This window comes from Euprymna scolopes, chromosome 45, assembly GCF_053919585.1.
Source record: "Euprymna scolopes isolate OS-2025 chromosome 45, ASM5391958v1, whole genome shotgun sequence".
Taxonomy (NCBI): domain Eukaryota; kingdom Metazoa; phylum Mollusca; class Cephalopoda; order Sepiida; family Sepiolidae; genus Euprymna; species Euprymna scolopes.
In genome coordinates, this window is record NC_136526.1 from 1,109,840 (window position 1) to 1,129,579 (window position 19,740).

The following is a 19,740-nucleotide window of genomic DNA, read 5'->3' on the forward strand; positions in this document are numbered from 1 at the left end:
TAGTTTTTGATGCTTTTTAATTGATTTTAAAAAAATTTAATTTTCACGAACTGTTTACAAAAGCATTTTTTTTGGGGGGGGGGTTATTCAATTATAGAACTTGTACAACATTTAAGAAGTGCTTCCACAGTTTAATTTACCGTTTTTCCGGTCCCCCCTCCACGTTTTACCGTAAGTAACGCGCCGACACACCGAACAGAAGAACTGTTTAATTTTACACAAAAATTCTGTTTACATTGGGGGGTAGGGCGGTGGAGGGGCATCGGCAGGGGGGACGGGTGTAAAATTAAACAGTTCTTCTGCTCAAACTGCAGAAGCACCTCTTAAATGTTGTACAAGTTTTATAATTGAATAACCCCCCTCCCTGCAAAAAAAAAAAATCGAAAAATAAAAATGTTTTGTAAATCGCTCGTGAAAACTTAATTTTTTTAGATCAATTAAAAAGCATAAAAAACTACGTAACACAGAAAAATGAAACACATTTTGTTGTTTTTGAAAACTTTCTTGTTATTTCAAATGTCTGCTTAAAAATTCTTCCGCGATGTGACAAGTCACCTTACTACGCACGTCCATGCGCGAACGCATCATGTAAGAATAGCATAAACGATGACGGTGAGTTGGCACAAAATAGTGCGAGGGTTCAGGGGTTAATACCATGCAAACGGTAAATTTGCGACCGGTTTGAATATCAGATTCGTTGTCAGCGACCCCGAAAATCTTTATAAAAAAAAACAAATTTTATTGGTTGATGTTCTGTTGTAGTTAAAGTAAACATTTACCTAAAAAATATTTCATGTGAAATTCAGTCTCGTCCCAAATCTGTAGAAGCGCCAGAATTTGATCAAAACCTTTCCATTATTTTTATTTAAAACATGCAACCCGGTCTCGTCCTGGTTTAATGGTGGAACAATTTTAGGCTGATATGAGATTTTCACTTTACACCGGTTTTTTATTCGCACCGGGACGGTTCTTTTTCCCCCGTTACGCCAGTTTGCCTTTTAATTTTCAAAGCAATCTTCAGAATCGACGTTATTTTTTTATTTTCAACTTTTTTTTAAAAAATTCTTTGCAAAGTTTCTCTTCAAAGCCACCATTTGGAATTTTAACTGCGGGATTATTTTGAATTTCATCACGTTATAAATTCGAAAATCTTTCGTTTCTTATTAAATCTTATTTTTAACCAAGGGAAAAAAAGTTTGAATAAAAAGTAAGTATAATGTTGGCACTTCTGCAGTATTCGGGCGAACGTTGTTTTGTGTGTGTGTGTGTGTGTGTGTGTGTGTGTGTGTTTCGTTTCACTGTTTCACTAAACTGTCGCCAGGTGGCGTTTTCGGTTACATTTAAAATTATTAATTTGTTGTCGATCCTTCAAAGTTGCTTTAATTCGAAAAATGTTTCTGTACTCCACGGGGAACGTGGACGCTGCGTAAACGTTTTTTAGGGGCTTGTTTTACTATGCACATAGATTCGAAAAATTCGTCAAAAAAAAAAAATATATATATATATATATAACAATGTTATCAAAGGCAAGATACGTTACTTTTCTACCTAACTGGATAAATTTTTAGTGTTTTTATTTAATGTAAAATGTTCATTCGACTCGAAAAACATGCAGTTGTTTATCGTTATATTTGAAAAATACAAATGGCGGCGGACTCTATGTTGAACACGATAAGTTTTGGAAAATGAGTTAAAACTAAAACCTATACAAAATACTGTTAGAAACCCACCGAATATATGTCAGCCTATGTCATGTCACGCTAACATATATTGAGTGAGTTTCTAACAGTATTTTGGATAATGTTTTAGTTTTAACTCATTTTCTTAGACTTAACGTGTTCAACATAGAGTCCGCCGCCATTTGTATTTTTCAAATATAGCGATAAACACTGCATATTTTTTGGAGCCGAATAAACATTTTACATTTAATAAAAACACTAAAAAAATTATCCAGATAGGCAGAAAAGTAACTTATCTTGCCTTTGATTACATTTATTTGTTATATATTTGTTTTTTGACAACTTTTTCGAATCTTTGCGTATAGTAATGCAAATCCGTTTTTTTTTTTTTTGTTGTTTTTTTACTTGTTTGTTTGTTTTTTTAACAGCTGCTCCCTGAAATGCACAAAAGGTTTTCTTTCACTTTTTTCAAGTATTTCTCATAGATTTATTTTTGGACACTTCTGCATGTCAATGACATAAGGCGAATGTGTGCATTTTAGTTTCAAGAACAGCCGGTAGATGGCGTTTATCAGCCTAAAACAGGGTCGATAACTCATACTTTTATTTTGATATATGTTTATACAATCTTACTGTGAAAAAAAAAAACAAAAAAAAATCTTTCTGTATAAAAAAAATTATTATTAAACCTCTATAGATGTTTCATCTTTTTAAAATGATATTTTGCTACATTGGCAAACAAATTATATTTTGATATGTTTATACGAGGGGCGTGCAATAAGTAATGCTCCTGACCCACTTCCAGTTGTCTGATCTAGCTGAAATTTTGCATGTGCAGTGATTTATATCTCTACGGGTTATGTGGCAAATTACAGATCTGAACTAATTGTGGTTTCTGTTTTACAGGTGTTTGAATTGAGTCAGGTGTGAAATGGAGCCTGTTGAATGTCGAGCAGTGATCCGGTTTTTGTATTTGAAAGGACGCACACCACAGGAGACTTTTGATGAAATGAAAGAAACTTATGGTGATAATGGCCCATCATATGACCTTGTAAAACGCTGGCATCGTGAATTCAAACATGGCCGGAAGTCTGTGGAAACAGCTCCCAGACCTGGTCGCCCCCCTTCTGCCATTGATGAGGCATCTGTCCATCAAGTTGAGGCTGCCATTTTGGAAGATCAGCGCATTACTATTCGCTAAATAGCCCAAGATGTCAAGATTAGTACAGGGTCTGTGAAAACTATCATTCATGACCATTTGCATATGCATAAGGTGTCTGCCAGATGGATTCCCAGGTAGCTCACACCATTCCAGAAGCGAGAACACGTCAAGTGCTCGAGGATGAATTTGGAGATGTGCCAAGAAGAACCGTACAATCTTACTGTGAAAAAAAAAAACAATCTTTCTGTGCAATAGGGTCTGCCAAACGATTGTGAAGAACGGAGCGCATGATCCTGTGACGTCATACTTGTGTTAACTATAAAAAGTATGGAAAAGCATAAGTGACTTAATGATTTTTACAAACCTGTGGTGTCGTATTTCTGATATTTTTATTAAACATAAACTAAAAATAAACATGTATCTATATATAAATGATAATAAACTTTAAAAATAGAATAATTAACCTTTTTTCTGATTGGTCTAAAACTTTTGGTTATTTGAAGCCGCCATAAAAAATAAAAGAACTGCCATCTATTAGCATAGCTGGAAAGCAATCGTTTGTTTTGGAAATTAGAAGAGCATCGTCACCTTCCCCCTCCCCCAGGGCAGCTATACTTTGGTAAGTTGACCCGTTATATCCTACATTTTTTTTTTTTATTTAATTTTTCAAGTTGGATCCAATTTTTTTGCAGTGCGTTAGTTTATTAACGATGAAGATACAGAACAGTAAAGAATGGATTTCTACATAAGATCGTTGTTCCAGTGTGGTCCGTGTTCTGCATAAGTGCTGAAGCGTGTTAAGGTCTTTTCCTGATCCTGGTGAACTTGAAGAAAGAATCTGATCAACTTTAATCATCCTTCTAGTATAAACTGAACAGATAAAAACCAAGTGTATTAAGTTTTGTAGGCCTATATAATCTCTTGAAAGTATTCACAAAACCCACAAGATCTCCCCGCGATATCGAGCGAGAGTTAAGCTAATTTACATATAATCTGTCTAATCTCTTGAAAGTATTCACGAAACCTATAAACCTTTGTTTATCTTCTTCAAACTGCAATTAATAACACAAGGGAACACTCAATATGTTGCATTTAAAGAAAGACTTGTTTTTAGTCAATGTTAATGTGCTGAGTTCAAATCTGAGGTTAGTTTTATTCTGTAAGCTACAGATTTTATGCAATCTTTGATTTTTAATAAAAAAGAAAAAAAACAGGAACCTCTTCAGAGTGCGGAGCAGGCCGAATAGCTGAGGAAATGTTCGGATATACGATCTTATGTATGTTTTTCTTGCCCACACCCGCTGTGTTTACCATGCAGAAGTAGCAATCAGTTACATGGTTGGTGGGTTCTCGCCAAATCATTGGAACTCCAAAAGGCAGACCATTGCGTTTTCCTTTGGTCCAGCTTTGGAGCATTTCCTCATAATTGTGGCACACAACATGAGGAGCCCATTGCTTGTCTTGGTTACCAAGATGAACTTCAAAATAAGCCTTGTAGGCTCGCGTCACAAACAATGATATGTTACGTCTCTGATGATGGAGTGTGTAGCAACCACAGATGTAACAGAAGGCATCAGGCTTGTTTCTACAGTGATATTTCGACGAGGAAGCCATGTTTGATCTGGAAAAAAGAAGGCAGATCAAAATATTAAAATCTATCTATGTATATAATCTCAAAATGCTTAGATTTGGGTTACGTAAGTTCATATTTAGACTATTTCATCTATCTCAAATTGCATGAAAACTAGAGCTTATGGAGAAAAACTAATTTCAGATTTGAAATCAGCGCCTAAAAATCCTGCAGAATCAGTTAAAAAATCAAATGCAACAGAAAGTTAAAAAAATAGTGTTCCCAAGTGTAATTAATCTTTGTTATAATTTGGTTAGGTTTTAAGATTTACACAGTTTAACAATTAATAATATTATAAACATTTGTATATTAAATATGAAATACAGTTTTACTAAACTGTTCAATTACAGGTTTTCATACTTTTATTTAGTAAAAAGATACAAACTAGATATGGTAGTAGTCTACAAAATGTTTATTATTTGTGCAATATTTTTCAATCGGTTTTAATCTGGCAATAAAATAGCTAGTTAAAGTCATGTGTATATTATAACTTAATATATAAAAAAATTTAAACACAATTAAAAATCTGTTGTAATGGAACATTTTTTAAATAATGGAATTTTAATCGTTTTGATCTTTTAAAAATTAATTTTTACGAAGCTTCTTTTTCTTGGTTATTCAACTGATTACAGTATATATAAAAAAAACGCTATTAAAAAAAAACAATAATATTAAATTTATATAAATTTTTTAATTGCAACTTCAAGGCAAGTTTTTGTTCAATACGTGTATTTAATCTTTTAAAAAATAAATATTTTTTACTTATTTGAACTCTTATGTTTCATAATAAATAGAAATTTTCATCGATTTAAATATATTTTGTTCGAATTTCGAAAAAGTAAATATGGTGGTTGGATACGCACTAAAAAATATATTTCGCCTCATATATTTTACGGAAACTGCATTTTATATGTAATTTCATTCTAAAATGGATAAGTATCGAAAGTTCCATGAAAATCTGACCTTTAGTTGATTTTTGCTAGATTTATTAAACATGGGTATGTTTTCATGTTCGAAATGCTTACTACATGGGAACGTTATTTTAAAACGTTAATTATGTAAACACGATTTTCATCTCGCAATTTCATTATTTTTGTACGATAAAAAATTTTTTTTAATTATTTCGAGTTTACGATGCTTTATTTTTATAAAAAAAGCAAAAATAAATTCATGTATTTCTTTTTTTTTTTACTACTGAAAACCATAACTTTAGTAAAGGTATTTTTTGTTTAAACAAAATAATACATTTCCACTGAGATTCAAATAAAAATAATTCGTTCATTATATTTCGTGATCATTATTTGATAAATGCTGAAAATTTCAGTAAAATTGGTTAATTTCCTGATTTTTGATGAATTTTTAAGTAAAGGGAGGAGGTCAAAATGTTTATACATTTTGAGCATCGGCATTCATTTTGAATGTACCTATAATGTTAATGTTTCAGCTCGGCGTTGCCAAGGTGTTTGGATGTGTATGTTGAGCAAAAAAAAAAGTGGTAGTAGGAAGGCAGGCTCGAACCCATACCGCGAAGGAGGAAAAAAAACCCTGATGTCTTTGCTGTTATGACCACCGCCAAACCAGAAGTGACTTATGTTTAAATAATATTTTTCAATCGGTTTTAGTCTGGCAATAAAATAGCTAGTTAAAGTCATGTGTATATTATAACTTAATATTTAAAAAAATTTAAACACAAAAATCTGTTGTAATGGAACATTTTTTAAATAATGGAATTTTAATCGTTTTGATCTTTTAAAAATTAATTTTTACAAAGCTTCTTTTTCTTGGCTATTCAACTGATTACATCATGTTGAGCAAAAACAAAAAAGTGGTAGTAGGAAGGCAGGCTCGAACCCATACCGCGAAGGAGGAAATCAACGGAAAAAAAACCCTGATGTCTTTGCTGTTATGACCACCGCCAAACCAGAAGTGACTTATGTTTAAATTAAGGCTAGACAATCAAAAGGAGAGTATGGCTTTCAAAAATATCAGCAAAAAAGCGACCCCCCCCTGTAGAAAACTGCCCAGTTGAAGATGAAGATATTAGTGTATTTAGACAATTTTTTTATATTTGCCGTCTGAAAGGTCGAACTTCAAAATGATACTGATCTTGGTAAAATTCGTCGCTTTTGTCGAAAGTTTTAGGCAGACATGCAAACATACATGCATACATACATACATTTATATATTGGTAACTAAAAATTTTCGACCCAGACCGATTAAAAAAGCTTGCCCTATTTCTGAATATCCTTTATGTTAAATTTCAAATGTTTAGACCAGAAATTGTTTGAGTAATTTGGTAGAGACTGCAGAGGTCAATTTGTTTTTAACTTTAACCCCTTAAGATTTATTGTTTTGGGCTCAAATAAAGTTATTAAGTTAGATCCATGTCCGAGTAACCTATATCTAAAATTTCAAGTGTTTAGACCCACATTTGTCGGAGGAGTTTGGTAGAGTTCTCAAAGGTCAAAAAGCCGTTTGTATGTCCGTTTCTATTTTCCCTACAATTATACTGGTATTTAAATATAGCTTTATTGAGAGTAGGTATTTATTTGCCTCCCCATCAAAGGAGAGCTTAATCTCGGGTGTAGCCATAAAATGCCTAAAGAGCATTCATGGCCGGTATTTACTACTCCCCTCAAAGAAAAAAAATTCTAACTTTTGACTGGAAAGTCTACAGACAAATTTATCTTTAGTTGACCTTTGACAACTAAATATTTTAGTTTATTAGCCAAACAGAAAAGTTATTAGCCAAACCCACATGATTTTTGGAATATGACATCTTTGTTCTATGACGAGTATGTACATCATAAAGATTTTTTTTGTATTTTTTTTAAGTGTAATTCTAAATACACAAATTTTATGTTGATACTTGAAGGTATAAACATTCTAATTATTTCAGATGTGTTTTTTAAACAGTCTTCATTAAAAAAAAGAGTATATCGTTCTATTAAACTTTTATTGTTTAAATAATTTAGCTTTGTTCGTTTTATTAAAAAAAACAGTTGAAAAGATATTTTTCACTGATTAGTAAGCTTTGAAAGACTGTCAGTGAAAGAAATACAATTGCCAAAAGATAAGCATTTCATTATTTCTTTGGAAAATCACTTGCAAATGTGACTGTTTCACTCACAATGTAGAGCCCTGTAAAGACAATTCTTTTATCTTATTGTTTTAAAAATATGAAACGTCATCGACAAGTAGAACTTCCGTGTTGAGTATTTCCATGAACGTAAAACACCTGCATTCGGAAAGTCATCTACTGCTTGCAGAAACTCCATGACATCATGTTTCCTTGTTAACAAGCAGAATTAAATTGCAATTTCTTGGAATATACAAATCATAACAAAAAATTTTTTTTTTTTAATTTATTTTGGAGATAAAAATTACTACCAGAACAGCAACAGGAACTTACCACGAAGCAAGCGAACAACAGAAGATGTTGTATTTGAAAGAAACAGATATATATATAGACTTGTATATACTGGTGTTTATCAGCTGTTTTCACTTGTGAATTAATCCTTTTCGGATAAAGTTAATGTCAAGAGAGAAAATGCGCATTTCTAGAGTTTTCCTCATCTAAGTTTTGCATAGGATGGTGCTTTTTTTTTTGGGGGGGGGGGTTATTGCATATCTTAGTTTTTATTTTTTACTTGTAAACTTTATACAGTCACGTTTTTGGGGGTATATATAATTTTGGGTTTATAGATAATATTGGGTCATCAGCATTTCATTATTTCTTTGGAAAATCACTTGCAAATGTGACTGTTTCACTCGCAATGTAGGGCCCTGTAAAGACAATTCTTTTATTTTATTGTTTTAAAAATATGAAACGTCATCGATGAGTAGAACTTCCGTGTTGATTATTTCCATGAACGTAAAACACATTTGAAAGTCATCTACTGCTTGCAGACACTCCATGACAATATGTTTCCTTGTTAATAAGCAGAATTAAATTGCAATTTCTTGGGATATACAAATCATAACAAAAATATTCTTTTTTAATTTATTTTGGGGATAAAAATTACTACCAGAACAGCAACAGGAACTCACCACGAAGCAAGCGAACAACAGATGTATTTGAAAGAAACAGCTTACCTTATAGACTTGTATATACTGGTGTTTATCAGCTGTTTTCACTTGTGAAAATGCGCATTTCTAGGGCTTTCCTCATCTAAGTTTTGTATAGGATGGTGCTTTTTTTTGGGGGGGAGGGTTTTTTTATTGCATATCTTAGTTTTTTTTTTATTTTACTTGTAAACTTTATACAGTCACGTTTTTGGGGTATATTTCCTTTTCGGATAAAGTTAATGCCAAGAGAGAAAATGCGCATTTCTAGGGCTTTCCTCATCTAAGTTTTGTATAGGATGGTGCTTTTTTTGGGAGGGGGGGGATTTTTTTTATTGCATATCTTAGTTTTTTTTTTTTACTTGTAAACTTTATACAGTCACGTTTTTGGATGTGTATATCATCTTACAGATAATATTGGGTCATCAGGAGAGAATACGCACTGTTTCGGGGCCTTCTTCTCTACGGCTTGTTCACGTATTGCCCCCCCTCACTGATGTGAAGCCCAATTATCTGTTCAATACAATGAAAAGAAAATATTTTGAATTCAATAAGTTTTATATTGATTGACTGATTTAAAAACTATGACTGTCAGATTAAGTAGCAGAATGTACACTAAATGGTACGTCGTTTGGTATTACTACTGTAAAACTGAAAGCCTCAGATAAAGTAGTACCTCTCTCTCTCTCTCTCTCTCTCTCTCTCCCTCCCTCTCTCTCTCTCTCTCGACACAAATGTGAAATTCTCACACTTTACCAAAATCTGCCGTTTCAGTCCAAATATGGATTTGTAGATGATATTGGAAAGAAAATGGATTTTTTAAAAGTTAAATACAAAAAAAATGTAATATTCAATTTTTTAATCTATGATTTTATTAAAAAAAATGGATTTTTCAAAAATACAATGCAAAAAAAATGTAATATTTAATTTTTTGTCTCATATTTTATGAAATAACATTGATTTTTCAAAAATGAAATGCAAAAAATGTAATATTTAATTATTTTAACCTATATTTTAAATGAAATAGAAATTCATAAAATGAAATTCAAAAAATGAAATGTTTAATTATTTTAACCTGTTTTATTAAATGAAATTTTTAAAAATTACATGCAAAAAATGTTATGTTTTATTCTAAGTTTTATTAAATCAAATTTCTTCTTCATTCACAGGAACAATGGATGAAAATTAATGAATTTTATGAACATTTGTATGAATAGATCCATAAATATCAATAATTCTTCTTTGGATTGAAATATAATTGAAAAAAATGCAAATAGACACTATAAAAAAACCTTACGCCTGTGACATGTGCAGCTCTTCGTTTCCGTATCCATCAAGCTTAAAACGACACAAACAAACACACAGCGGTACAAAACCATACACTTGTGAAGTGTGTGGTTCATCATTCTCAGAAAAATCTCATCTTAAAATGCATGTGCGCGTGCATACGGGTGAAAAGCCACATTCATGTCAAGTGTGTGGCTCGTCATTCTCTTGCAGGTCGTCGTTAAAAAGTCATATCCGAACGCACACGGGCGAGCGGCCATTTTGTTGCGAAATCTGCCCGTCAGCGTTTTCGCAAAAGTTCAGTCTACAAATTCACATGAGGACACACAACGGAGATAAACCATATCGTTGTCAAATTTGCGCGTCAGCTTTTGCCCACAAGTTTAGTCTTGAATTGCACGTTCGAAAACACACGGGTCAAAAACCTTTTGCTTGTGACGAGTGCGGGTGTTCATTTTCGGGAAAAAGTGCGTTAAAAAGCCACAAACGCGTACACACTGGTGAAAAGCCTCATTCTTGTCAAGTGTGTGGTAAATCATTTTCGCGTGCGTACCATCTAAAAGTACACATGCAAACACACACGGGCGAGAAAGCTTTTTCTTGTCAAGTTTGTGGTGTCGGGTGTTTACACAAGTCGAGTTTGCAGATCCATATGAGAACCCACACACGTGAAAAGCCATATCCATGCGAAGTGTGTGGGGCAGCTTTTTCACGGCAATTCAGTTTACAAATTCATCTGCGGACACACACGGGTGAAAAACCGTATAAATGTCAAGTTTGTGCAGCTGCATTTTCTCACAAGTCCAGCTTACAGATACACATGCGCACACACACTGGTCCCTTAAACACTAAACAAACTTGCTACAGAAATAGCAAGAAAGAGTCGGCAGAAATATACCGAGACCTTCCAAAGGAGGAACCTTGAGGAATGAGACCAACATCAGCATGCAAAGTATTTTCTGGGGGAACTCTCCCAGCAATACATAGACAAAGAAGGTTCTTTGGACTGGCTCAAGAAGGGAGCCCGCCACCACGATCAGGAAAGTGTCATAATGGCTGCCCAAGACCAGGGATTGATGACCAATGCATTCAAGAAGATGACAGGTCTCACTAATGACAAAAAATGCAGATTCTGCTGCACAGAATTGGAAAGTGCGAGTCATCTAGTATCAAGTTGCAAGGTTCTTTTTGGGAACGGCTACTACACAACGTGACATGATGGAGTATGTAAGTACCTCCACTGAACCATCTGTAAAAAATTAAACATCCAATGTAGCAGAAAATCCTGGGAACATTAACCTGAAAGAACAGTTGGAAATGACTCATATACCATACATTACGACCATGTAATCCCTACAGCCACCTACCTTGAAAATGCTGCTGTCAAACCTGACATAGTTATATGGAATAAGTCAGAGAGAGTTGCAACCTTGGTTGAAATGAGTGTCCCTAATGATGAAGGTCTGAACAGAGCTGAAAGGGAGAAACAGACCAAATATTAAGATCTCATGTATGATATGAAAAGAAATTGGAATCTTAGGGAGATATCAATCATACCAGTTATTATAGGTGCCACAGGGCTTATCTAATATTCCTGGTGAACCAAGTGCAAAAGAGATCCAGACAATTTCATTTAAGGGAACAATGAGGATACTAAAAAGAGCTTTCGGCTTGTTTCAATAAAAAGCAGGGTAATGTTGGCAGCTAATTTGGCTGCCCTATACCCAAAGTTACAATCTTCAAAGGAAGAAAATTAAAAAAGAAAAGTCTTTAAAGAAATAAATATTATACCAGACACACACTGGTAACCAAATAATTTTAAAACGATGTATGCTATAACATAACCTCTATCGGAAAAGCTACACATGCAGACACCCACTGGTCCCTTAAAGAAATCAACAGATAACAGCCATAAAGGGAACAGCATCTATTCTTAAAAGAGCCCCCCCCTTTTTTTTTTTCACACAGTGATCACAACTTATCAAGGCCCGAAAGCCACTCAGGGATAAGGGTTATTGCAAGTACATTACGTTAGTGTGGAGATTTGATGAAGTGTTTACTTAAGGGGGCGGTTCATTAGGAATTTGTTAACGTTGGACTTGAAGACATCCAAGTTGTAGTCCGGTGGGAAGCAGGCAGACGGAACAGAGTTCCACGGGCGTGCAGTTCTAAGAAAGAAGCTTTGTTCATGGAATCCGCGTTTTGATTTAGGCACAGATAAAGAGTGGGGGAAACTTTTGACAGTGGATTCAGCTAGACGGGTGTTTTTCGTGAAAGATTGGCGAGGGGGGACCAGAGATTGGAGTTCAGACGAGCACCTGCCATGGAAATAACGATAAAACAAGGATAGGCTCGCAACGTCTCTTCTGTGGGAGAGAGGTTGCAGGGTAGAGAAAAGGGCATCCCCCACTAAGCCACGAAGTCTATTTTGTACTCTGTCAAGGCAGGATAGGCTGTTTTTAGCAGCTCCTGCCCAGATATGGCAACAGTATTCCATCCTTGGACGTACTGAGAGGGAAAAGATTACAGAATACCAAGGTCTTATGTATGGCATGAAAAAGAAACTGGAATCTTAGGAAGATCTCTATCATTCCAGTAATCATAGAAACAATCAAACTTAAAAACTACTTAACCCAGTAAACCAAGTGCAAAAAAGATTCAAACAATTACACTAAAAGGAAAAGAATCTTAAAAAGATATCTCGGTTTGAATGTATAAAATAGTGGGTGAATTTTTAGCATCTGGTAGGATGTCCCATTCCTTGCTTAAACAAAAATAAAAATGAGAGTAAAAATGACTGGTTAATGTCTATTCTTAAAAGAGCCCTCAGATTTCTTAAAACTAACCAAAGTAAAACATTTTTTTCAAAAGTGAAAAAACTAATAATGCAAATAAACATGGCAGAAAGGTTTGTATCGCTCATCATTTTTATATGCATTATATTTCGATATCTTTTTGCGGATTTCCAATTAAATACAGAATAAGAAAGAATTGCACTCATTATCGAGGTCACAGTCACAAATGATCTCGGCCTGAATAGAGCTGAATGAGGAAAAGACAACAGAATATCAGAACCTGAAAAATGATCTAAAAACGAGATGGTCTCTGAAAGAAATAAACATTATACTGGTTGTGATAGGAGCAACTGGCTTAATAAAAAAGAGTCTTCAGAAATACTTAGAAGCAATCCCTGGAAGACCAAGTTGTAAAGAAATACAAATAGCAACTATAAAGGGAACAGTGCCTATTCTTAAAAGAGCCCACGGATATAAATTTAAATTGTAACGGAATCAAGCGTTAGCTGCAGGAGGGAGCCCCTTAAACTAACAAAAGTAAAATAAATAAAAAATAATAATTAAGAGAGAACTTTGTCATTTTCGGCCTTTAAACGTAGGAAATTATTTATTCAATAAAAATAAACAATAGAATTTGATGAAAACGATTGTAAGACACAGGAGAGTTCAAAAGGGACGTAATTTTCCATTTCGATTTAAACAATTTGGCGGCAATTTTTCACCTGTTAACACAATTAAAGTTGTTTTTTTTAAATAATAATTCAATAATATTCAAGTAATTTCGGCTTTATAATTTGGAAGTTAACTTTGTGATTTATTAGAATTGACAAAAAAATCAGTTGAAACCATTGTTTTTTTATCTGAAAACTCCATTTATCGACTACAAAATCTCGTCCCGATAGTGTAGAAGTGCTAACTAATATTTTTTAAAAATCGATCTGTTGATGCCATCTTAATTTTTTTTTGTTTTAATTTGATTTATACTTTTTTATTTGTTTGTTTCTTTTTGTTTAGTTTTTTGGAGTTTTTTTTTGTCTTTTTGTTTTGTTTTTTAGGGTTTTTTTTGTTTTTTTGTTCTTTGTTTTTTTTTAAAGTAAACTGAGTGTTTTAGATTATTTTCGTGTTGAACTTTGTATTGGTTTTATCAACAGGTACAATAATAAATATTTTTTAATCATCTACATCACAATTCAGGTCATAAAATTAACAATAAATATATTTTAATCATCTACATCATAATTCAGGTCATAAAATTTACAATAAATATATTTTAATCATCTAAGTCAAAATTCAGGTCATAAAATTTACAATAGATATTTTTTTTAATTATCTACGTCATAATTCAGGTCATAAAATTAGCAATAAACATTTTTTAATCATCTACATCATAATTCAGGTCATAAAACTAACAATACATATTTTTTAATCATCTACATCATAATTCAGGTCATAAAACTAACAATAAATATTTTTAAATCATCTACATCATAATTCAAGTCATAAAATTAACAATAAATATTTTTAAATCATATATATCGTTATTCAGGTCATAAAATTAACAATAAATATTTTTTAATCATCTACATCATAATTCAGGTCATAAAACTAACAATAAATATTTTTTAATCATATATATCGTTATTCAGGTCATAAAATTAACAATAAATATTTTTTAATCCTCTACATCATAATTCAGGTCATAAAATTAAACAATAAATATTTTTTTAATAACTTACATCATAATTCAGGTCATAAAATTTACAATAGATATTTTTTAATCATCTATGTCATAATTAAGGTCATAAAATTAACAATAAATATTTTTAAATCATATATATCGTAATTCAGGTCATAAAATTAACAGTAAATATTTTTTAATCATCTACATCATAATTCAGGTCATAAAATTTACAATAAATATTTATTTAATAACTTACATCATAATTCAGGTCATAAAATTTACAATAGATATTTTTTAATCATCTACGTCATAATTCAGGTCATAAAAGTAACAATAAATATTTTTTAATCATCTACATCATAATTCAGGTCATAAAATTAACAATAAATATTTTTTCATCATCTACATAATAATTCAGGTCATAAAATTAATAATAAATATTTTTTCATCATCTACATCATAAGTCAGGTCATAAAATTAACAATAAATATTTTTTTAATCATCTACATCATAATTAAGATAATAAAATTAACAATAAATATTTTTAATCATCTACATCATAATTCAGGTCATAAAATTTACAATAAATATTTATTTAATAACTTTCATCATAATTCAGGTCATAAAATTTACACTAGATATTTTTTAATCATCTACATCATAATTCAGATAAAAAAATTAACAATAAATATTTTTAATCATCTACATCATAATTCAGGTCATAAAATAAAACAATTAATATTTTTTAATCATCTACATCATAATTCAGGTCATAAAATTTACAGTAAATATTTATTTAATAACTTACATCATAATTCCGGTCATAAAATTTACAATAGATATTTTTAATCATCTACGTCATAATTCAGGTCATAAAAGTAACAATAAATATTTTTTAATCATCTACGTCATAATTCAGGTCATAAAATTTACAATAAATATTTATTTAATAACTTACATCATAATTCAGGTCATAAAACTAACAATAAATATTTTTTCATCATCTACATCATAATTCAGGTCATAAAATTACCAATAAATATTTTTTAATCATCTACATCATAATTCAGGTCATAAAATTAACAATAAATATTTTTTAATCATCTACATCATAATTCAGGTCAAAAAATTTACAATAAATATTTTTAATCATCTACATCATAATTCAGGTCATAGAATTAAACAATAAATATTTTTTAATCCTCTACATCATAATTCAGGTCATAAAATTAAACAATAAATATTTTTTTAATAACTTACATCATAATTCAGGTCATAAAATTTACAATAGATATTTTTTAATCATCTATGTCATAATTAAGGTCATAAAATTAACAATAAATATTTTTAAATCATATATATCGTAATTCAGGTCATAAAATTAACAATAAATATTTTTTAATCATCTACATCATAATTCAGGTCATAAAATTTACAATAAATATTTATTTAATAACTTACATCATAATTCAGGTCATAAAATTTACAATAGATATTTTTTAATCATCTACGTCATAATTCAGGTCATAAAAGTAACAATAAATATTTTTTAATCATCTACATCATAATTCAGGTCATAAAACTAACAATAAATATTTTTTCATCATCTACATCATAATTCAGGTCATAAAATTAATAATAAATATTTTTTCATCATCTACATCATAAGTCAGGTCATAAAATTAACAATAAATATTTTTTTAATCATCTACATCATAATTAAGATAATAAAATTAACAATAAATATTTTTAATCATCTACATCATAATTCAGGTCATAAAATTTACAATAAATATTTATTTAATAACTTTCATCATAATTCAGGTCATAAAATTTACACTAGATATTTTTTAATCATCTACATCATAATTCAGATAAAAAAATTAACAATAAATATTTTTAATCATCTACATCATAATTCAGGTCATAAAATTAAACAATTAATATTTTTTAATCATCTACATCATAATTCAGGTCATAAAATTTACAGTAAATATTTATTTAATAACTTACATCATAATTCCGGTCATAAAATTTACAATAGATATTTTTAATCATCTACGTCATAATTCAGGTCATAAAAGTAACAATAAATATTTTTTAATCATCTACGTCATAATTCAGGTCATAAAATTTACAATAAATATTTATTTAATAACTTACATCATAATTCAGGTCATAAAACTAACAATAAATATTTTTTCATCATCTACATCATAATTCAGGTCATAAAATTAACAATAAATATTTTTTAATCATCTACATCATAATTCAGGTAATAAAATTAACAATAAATATTTTTTAATCATCTACATCATAATTCAGGTCAAAAAATTTACAATAAATATTTTTAATCATCTACATCATAATTCAGGTCATAGAATTAAACAATAAATATTTTTTTAATCATCTACATCATAATTCAGGTCATAAAATTAACACAAAATATTTTTTTAATCATCTACATCATAATTCAGGTCATAAAATTAACACAAAATATTTTTTTAATCATCTACATCATAATTCAGGTCATAAAATTTACAATAAATATTTTTAATCATCTACATCATAATTCAGGTCATAAAATTAACAATAAACATTTTTTAATCATCTACATCATAATTCAGGTCATAAAACTAAAAATAAATATTTTTTAATCATCTACATCATAATTCAGGTCATAAAACTAACAATAAATATTTTTAAATCATCTACATCAGAATTCAGGTCATAAAATTAACAATAAATATTTTTTAATCATCTACATCATAATTCAGGTCATAAAACTAACAATAAATATTTTTAAATCATATATATCGTAATTCAGGTCATAAAATTAACAATATTTTTTTAATCATCTACATCATAATTCAGGTCATAAAATTTACAATAAATATTTATTTAATAACTTACATCATAATTCAGGTCATAAAATTAACAATAGATATTTTTTAATCATCTACGTCATAATTCAGGTCATAAAAGTAACAATAAATATTTTTTAATCATCTACATCATAATTCAGGTCATAAAATTAACAATAAATATTTATTTAATAACTTACATCATAATTCAGGTCATAAAATTTACAATAAATATTTATTTAATCATCTACATCATAATTCAGGTCATAAAACTAACAATAAATATTTTTTCATAATCTACATCATAATTCAGGTCATAAAATTTACAATAAATATTTATTTAATAACTTACATCATAATTCAGGTCATAAAATTTACACTAGATATTTTTTTAATCATCTACATCATAATTCAGATAATGAAATTAACAATAAATATTTTTAATCATCTACATCATAATTCAGGTCATAAAATTAAACAATAGATATTTTTTAATCATCTACATCATAATTCAGGTCATAAAATTTACAATAAATATATTTTAATCATCTAAGTCAAAATTCAGGTCATAAAATTTACAATAGATATTTTTTTTAATTATCTACGTCATAATTCAGGTCATAAAATTAGCAATAAACATTTTTTAATCATCTACATCATAATTCAGGTCATAAAACTAACAATACATATTTTTTAATCATCTACATCATAATTCAGGTCATAAAACTAACAATAAATATTTTTAAATCATCTACATCATAATTCAAGTCATAAAATTAACAATAAATATTTTTAAATCATATATATCGTTATTCAGGTCATAAAATTAACAATAAATATTTTTTAATCATCTACATCATAATTCAGGTCATAAAACTAACAATAAATATTTTTTAATCATATATATCGTTATTCAGGTCATAAAACTAACAATAAATATTTTTTAATCATCTACATCATAATTCAGGTCATAAAATTAAACAATAAATATTTTTTTAATAACTTACATCATAATTCAGGTCATAAAATTTACAATAGATATTTTTTAATCATCTATGTCATAATTCAGGTCATAAAATTAACAATAAATATTTTTAAATCATATATATCGTAATTCAGGTCATAAAATTAACAATAAATCTTTTTTAATCATCTACATCATAATTCAGGTCATAAAATTTACAATAAATATTTATTTAATAACTTACATCATAATTCAGGTCATAAAATTTACAATAGATATTTTTTAATCATCTACGTCATAATTCAGGCCATAAAAGTAACAATAAATATTTTTTAATCATCTACATCATAATTCAAGTCATAAAATTAACAATAAATATTTTTTCATCATCTACATCATAATTCAGGTCATAAAATTAACAATAAATATTTTTTCATCATCTACATCATAATTCAGGTCATAAAATTAACAATAAATATTTTTTTAATCATCTACATCATAATTAAGATAATAAAATTAACAATAAATATTTTTAATCATCTACATCATAATTCAGGTCATAAAATTTACAATAAATATTTATTTAATAACTTTCATCATAATTCAGGTCATAAAATTTACACTAGATATTTTTTAATCATCTACATCATAATTCAGATAATAAAATTAACAATAAATATTTTTAATATTCTACATCATAATTCAGGTCATAAAATTAAACAATTAATATTTTTTAATCATCTACATCATAATTCCGGTCATAAAATTTACAATAGATATTTTTAATCATCTACGTCATAATTCAGGTCATAAAAGTAACAATAAATATTTTTTAATCATCTACGTCATAATTCAGGTCATAAAATTTACAATAAATATTTATTTAATAACTTACATCATAATTCAGGTCATAAAACTAACAATAAATATTTTTTCATCATCTACATCATAATTCAGGTCATAAAATTAACAATAAATATTTTTTAATCATCTACATCATAATTCAGGTCATAAAATTAACAATAAATATTTTTTAATCATCTACATCATAATTCAGGTCAAAAAATTTACAATAAATATTTTTAATCATCTACATCATAATTCAGGTCATAAAATTAATAATAAATATTTTTTAATCATCTACATCATAATTCAGGTCATAAAATTTACAATAAATATTTTTAATCATCCACATCATAATTCAGGTCATAGAATTAAACAATAAATATTTTTTTAATCATCTACATCATAATTCAGGTCATAAAATTAACACAAAATATTTTTTAATCATCTACATCATAATTCAGGTCATAAAATTAACACAAAATATTTTTTTAATCATCTACATCATAATTCAGGTCATAAAATTTACAATAAATATTTTTAATTATCTACATCATAATTCAGGTCATAAAATTAACAATAAACATTTTTTAATCATCTACATCATAATTCAGGTCGTAAAACTAAAAATAAATATTTTTTAATATTCTACATCATAATTCAGGTCATAAAACTAACAATAAATATTTTTAAATCATCTACATCATAATTCAGGTCATAAAATTCACAATAAATATTTTTTAATTATCTACATCATAATTCAGGTCATA

General features: G+C 29.0%; 1 protein-coding gene across 1 annotated transcript; it reads left to right on the forward strand.

The window, feature by feature from the left end:
• Nucleotides 1-1,079: 1,079 nt before the first annotated feature.
• LOC145269114 (uncharacterized) lies at nt 1,080-11,589 on the forward strand. Its single transcript, XM_080124704.1, has 2 exons — nt 1,080-1,207; nt 9,706-11,589. Exon 2 carries the CDS (start codon nt 9,804-9,806, stop codon nt 10,746-10,748), a length of 945 nt encoding a protein of 314 aa, XP_079980830.1. The 5' UTR covers nt 1,080-1,207; nt 9,706-9,803; the 3' UTR covers nt 10,749-11,589.
• The last annotated feature ends 8,151 nt before the right edge of the window (nt 11,590-19,740 follow it).